The 5,087-nt window shown below is 59.5% G+C and overlaps 1 protein-coding gene across 1 annotated transcript in view; it reads left to right on the plus strand.

Annotated features, from left to right (window-relative positions):
• The first annotated feature begins 2,524 nt into the window (after positions 1 to 2,524).
• The window catches only part of DOHH (deoxyhypusine hydroxylase/monooxygenase), a 3,568-nt gene continuing 1,005 nt past the window's right edge, over positions 2,525 to 5,087 (plus strand). The window contains exons 1-4 of the mRNA XM_014533602.1: positions 2,525 to 2,842; positions 3,677 to 3,753; positions 4,330 to 4,570; positions 4,914 to 5,086. Coding sequence (XP_014389088.1) covers positions 2,569 to 2,842; positions 3,677 to 3,753; positions 4,330 to 4,570; positions 4,914 to 5,086 — 765 coding nt within the window. The 5' untranslated portion in view covers positions 2,525 to 2,568. The remainder of the gene's footprint in view (positions 2,843 to 3,676; positions 3,754 to 4,329; positions 4,571 to 4,913; position 5,087) is intronic.

Genomic DNA, 5,087 nt, shown 5'->3' on the forward strand with positions numbered 1-5,087 from the left:
GGCTCTGCGACTCATTGGCTGGCGGTGCGAGGCACCTCCTCCGGAGGAGGCCGGCGAGCTCTTTCTTCCACCGGGTTCTGGGGACCCTGTCTCCGAGGGTCCCTTCGCTGGGGACCCAGCGCGTGTTGGGGGGCCCATGTCAGGCGACTCCTTTCTCGGGGTCCTGGGAGAACCGGTTCGTGGGGGACCCGCGTAGACAGACCTGGAGGCATCGGGTCCCTAGGAGTCTTCCGAGCGAAGGGGTCCGGCGCGCAGCCCTGCGGGATTCCGCGTGGGGCGACCCCTCCGGAGGGGGAAGCCGAGTTCCCGGAAGTCGTTTTGCTGGGAATTGTTGGTACAGAGCGGTCTCTCGGAGGGAAGGGGTTTCGGGGATCCAGGCCTCCTCTCCCTCCATCCCTTTCTCGTTCACCTTGTCTGTCTGTGTCTGAGGCCTTCCCGGGAGTGAGCGGATTCCCGCAGCCCCACGCCCACACCGGGTCTCCTGCGGGATTCCGCGTAGGGCGACCCCTCCGGAGGGGGAAGCCGAGTTCCCGGAGGTCGTTTTGCTTGTCTGTGTCTGAGGCCTTCCCAGGGGTGAGCGGATTCCCGCAGCCCCACGCCCACACCGGGTCTCCTTCCCATCGAGAAGCAAATGGGCCTCGGGGCGGTGGGTGTCCCCTCCCTGTCCCGGGCGCAGAGGCGGTGCGGGCCCCTGGAAGTAGGTCTGCAGCTGGAGGAGAGGCTGCTGATGGGATGCCGTGCGGGAGGGGAGGGGAGGGGGTAGGCGCCAGCGCGGTGCCGGGCGCTGGGAGCGTAACTTCATGCGCTGCGACTGCGAGGTCCCGGCCCCTTCGGCCCTTTTGCAGGGACGGCAGGTGCGTCCGTGTGTACATGGCTTCGGTGCGGGCCTGGCAGGCAGTGGATGTGCAGTTCATCCGACAGATACTCACCAAGGCCCGTCAGGAGTCACTCACTCCTGGCGGCTGTGGGTTCTGACTGCCCCTCACGCAGGAGTCACCCCCTTTGATGGTCACCTGCGCGCCGGCAGCTGCACCGCCCTCGCCCTCGTGGAGCCAGGTGGAACCTGCTCTGTCGCTGCCGCTGCTGCTGGGAGCAGGGGGCGGCCGCCGCTTGTCAGGTTTATTACGTGGCCTCCGGGTCCTCTTGGTCTAGAGGAGGAGAGGGTTCCCCTCCTTCCAGCCTCAGCCGTGTCGTTCCATCTTTTGTCGCTGCCGCCGCGGGGGTCAAGGGGCTGCCGCCGCCGCTTGTCAGGTTTATTACGTGGCCTCCAGGTCCTCTTGGTCTAGAGGAGGAGAGGGTTCCCCTCCTTCCAGCCTCAGCCGTTTCGTTCCATCTTATTTCATCCATTCAACACAGTGTCTGGTTTAGAGCTCAACCGCCTGGGTTTCTAACTTTTCACATTGCTTCTAAGCAAGCCTTTAACTAAACTCTCTGTGCTTGCTTCCTCTCCTGTAACATGGCAACCATCGCAGTCCCTGCCTCACCTGGTTATGGTGGGGCTTGCATGGCTCCTGACTGCAAAGGGCGTAGAAGAGTGGCGCATGCACATGCTCTGTGGATGTCAGCTGCTGTGACTGGGGGTGGTTCTCATTGAGGGCCCCCTGGGTGCTGGGGTGCAGCAGTGACTAGAGACCCGTCGCGAGCTTTCAGAGTCTCCTAGTCTAGTGAGGCGTCAGAAGGGCCACATTCAGCTAAACCAGTAAACTCGCAGTTCAGTAGCTACTAGTGGTAAGTGCTGCCAGGAAAGATAGAGCAGAACAAGGGGGAAGAAACAGGAGCAGCATGGGAGGTTGTGATCAGCGAGGCTTCTCTGAGGAGGTGACATTTGAGGCTCAGGACGTGAGAGAGAGCGGGGCACTGCAGAAAGAGTTCCCGAGGGGCAGGACAGCTCGGGCAAAGGCCCTGGGGCAGGCGTTTGCCTGGTGTATTGGAGGAACACGAGGAGGCCTGTTTGGAATGGAGTGAGTGAAGGGAAGGAGGAAGTGAGGGTGGGAAGGGCACCTAGGGCCTTGGGGACTCCCAAGGAGTTTGGAGTAATAAGGCACCACAGGAGGGTTTTGCAAGGGAGCCACAAGTTCGGTTTCTATGCGGAAAGGATTCCGTATCAGTCACCTGTGCTGTGTAACAAGTTACGCAGTGTTTCGTACGACCTACCCTCATAAGTCACACTCATTTCTCCCATATCCTGTTGTCTACACAGGTCAGTCCTATTCATTGTGGGAGGGGGCCACACTGGGCACAGATACCAAGAGGTGGGGGTCATGGGGAGCTATCTTGGGGACCAGCTACCACAGTCTCTGGCTGCTGTGTGGAGAGCAGACCCGCGGAGGTAATTGCTGATATGTAGGCCACAGACCCTGGGGAGGTCCACACAGTGAGCAGGTGGGGCCAGAGCCAGGCTTTCACCGAGATATCCAGGCTGGACAGCAGGTCAGAAGCCACGTGGCCAGGTTCTAAACTAAATGAACAAGTCATTTGAGCAGGAGGGCGCCTCTAACCTGGCCTTCTGGTTTTCTGTGGTAAGGTTCTTGTGCCGAGAGGAGCCTCGGAAGGACAAAGGCGTGCACCATGGTGACGGAGCAGGAGGTAGAGGCCATTGGGCAGACACTGGGTGACCCCCAGCAGCCCCTGCAGGCCCGCTTCCGGGCACTCTTCACACTTAGAGGGCTTGGCGGCCCAGACGCCATTGCCTGGATCAGCCGGGCCTTCAGTGATGACTCCGCCCTGCTCAAGCACGAGCTGGCCTACTGCTTGGGCCAGATGCAGGACCGCCGCGCCATTCCTGTGCTGGTGGATGTGCTGCGTGACACCCACCAGGAGCCCATGGTGCGCCACGAGGCAGGTGAGTGGTGAGGGGAGGGCATGGGCACCCTCTGCTTCTCACTCATACACGGTGCCAGCCAGGGCTCAGCACGTCTCTGTAAAGGGCAGGTAGTGAGTGTTTTCAGTCCCACTGGCAGACAGGCTGTCCCACAACTCAATTCTACTTTTGTAGCATAAAAGCCACCATAAACCAGAGTCAACAGATGGGTGGGACCACAGATGGGTGATGCTGAGATTTGAATTTCATATAATTTTCATGTGCCATGGAATATTATCCCTTTGATTAAAAAAGCTTTTTTTAGCCCTGGCTGGTATTCTCAGTGATTAGAGCACCATCCTGTGTACCAAAGGGTCGTGGGTTTGGGCCAGGGCACATGCCCAGGTTGCAGTTTTGATCCCCAGTTGGGGCATGTGCATGAGGCAACTGATGGATGTTTTTCACATCGATGCTTAAACTATAAAAGCCATTCTGTGTGCATATAAAAACAGATGGTGGGCCGGAACCGGTTTGGCTCAGTGGATAGAGCGTTGGCCTGTGGACTGAAAGGTCCCAGGTTCGGTTCCGGTCAAGGGCATGTACCTTGGTTGTGGGCACATCCCCAGTGGGGGGGGGGGCGGGAGGCGACTGATCGATGTTTCTCACTCTCTGTCCCTCTCCCTTCCTCTCTGTAAAAAATCAATAAAATATATTAAAACAAAAAAACAGATGGTGGGCTGTAGATTGCCAGCCCCTTTTTCATCTATTCATGTCATTCACTGGACAACGTTTCTGAGGGCCTGTTGTGAGCTTCCCCTGCGGTGCCTAGGTCCTTTCTACTAATCAACATGACCTCTCTCTGCCTGCTCTTCTTAGGGGAGGCTTTGGGCGCCATCGGGGACCCAGAAGTTCTGGACATCCTGAAGCAGTACTCCACCGACCCTGTTGTCGAGGTAACTCGGCCGGGCCCTCCCTCTCCCTGCCCTCGCCTGGACCAGCCCCAGACCCGGGTCTGTTTGCAATGGTGACTGCTTGACTAGGAATTCTGGAGAGAGGTGCAGTCAGGATGGGTGCAGGCTGCTCCCAAACTGGGCACAACTGAACACTTCATTTCCATCCAAACCCACCCTGCCCTGGGCCTTGAGTCACTGTGGAGCTGGCCTCACCTCTCTGGCGCCTCCATTGTCCAACTCTCTCATGGCTACTCATCACCTCTAGGATAAAATTACAAGTCCTCACTGTGGCCCACACGCCCATAGTCTGTTCTGACCGGTTGTATTCAGGTCACCTTTGTGGTTAGTTCCTCCTCAGTTCTCCCCTGACAGGTCTGGCAGGTCCTGCCTCGGGGCCTTTGCATTGGCTGCTTCCCCCTGACTCCATCTCTCACTTGGTTCTGATGTCACCCCCACATTGAGCCGTTCCTTGGCCCTGTCTCCCTTATTACTCCCTAATTACCCCCAGAGAATAGGAAGGGGGCCCACAGGCCCACCACCGTGTCCCCAGGGGCCGCCTGCCACCTTTCTCTGCAGGTGGCTGAGACGTGCCAGCTGGCTGTCTGTCGGCTGGAGTGGCTGCAGCAACACAGCGGGGAGCCAGCAGCAGCAGGGCCCTACCTCTCCGTGGATCCAGCCCCTCCGGCCAAGGAGCGGGATGTGGGGCGGCTGCGGGAAGCGCTGCTGGACGAAGCCCTGCCGCTGTTTGACCGATACCGAGCCATGTTCGCCCTTCGGGATGCCGGTGGCGAGGAGGCTGCCCTGGCGCTGGCTGAGGGTGAGGAGGGGCCCCTGGGTGAGGCTTAGTGGCTGCATCTGTGACATGGAGCGACTTGTCCCGGAGACGTGCACCCTGGGCCTGGCCCCAGCACTTCCCCACGGGCTTTACACAAATTAACTCCTGCTCAGAGGTGGGTGGGCAATCTTAGAGGCAAGGAGACTTGCCTGAGGGCACACACCCAGTCAGCAGAGTAGAGCCTCCGCAACCTGGCTCCAGCATCCTTCATGTCTTCCTGTCATCACTTGTCTCTGCCCCTGGGTGCCCAGCCCCATGTCCCCGCTTGTCCTCAGCTTCTCTGACGGCACTACACAGCCAGTGATTCCTCTGCTCCCTCCCGCAGGCCTTCACTGTGGCAGCGCCCTCTTTCGCCATGAGATCGGCTATGTTCTAGGCCAGCTGCAGCACGAGGCGGCTGTGCCCCAGCTGGCTGCGGCCCTGGCCCAGAGGACTGAGAGCGCCATGGTGCGACATGAGTGCGCGGAGGCCCTGGGAGCCATTGCCCAGCCCACCTGCC

The sequence above is a fragment of the Myotis brandtii genome, unplaced genomic scaffold (genome assembly GCF_000412655.1).
Source record: "Myotis brandtii unplaced genomic scaffold, ASM41265v1 scaffold122, whole genome shotgun sequence".
In the NCBI taxonomy this organism is placed as follows: domain Eukaryota; kingdom Metazoa; phylum Chordata; class Mammalia; order Chiroptera; family Vespertilionidae; genus Myotis; species Myotis brandtii.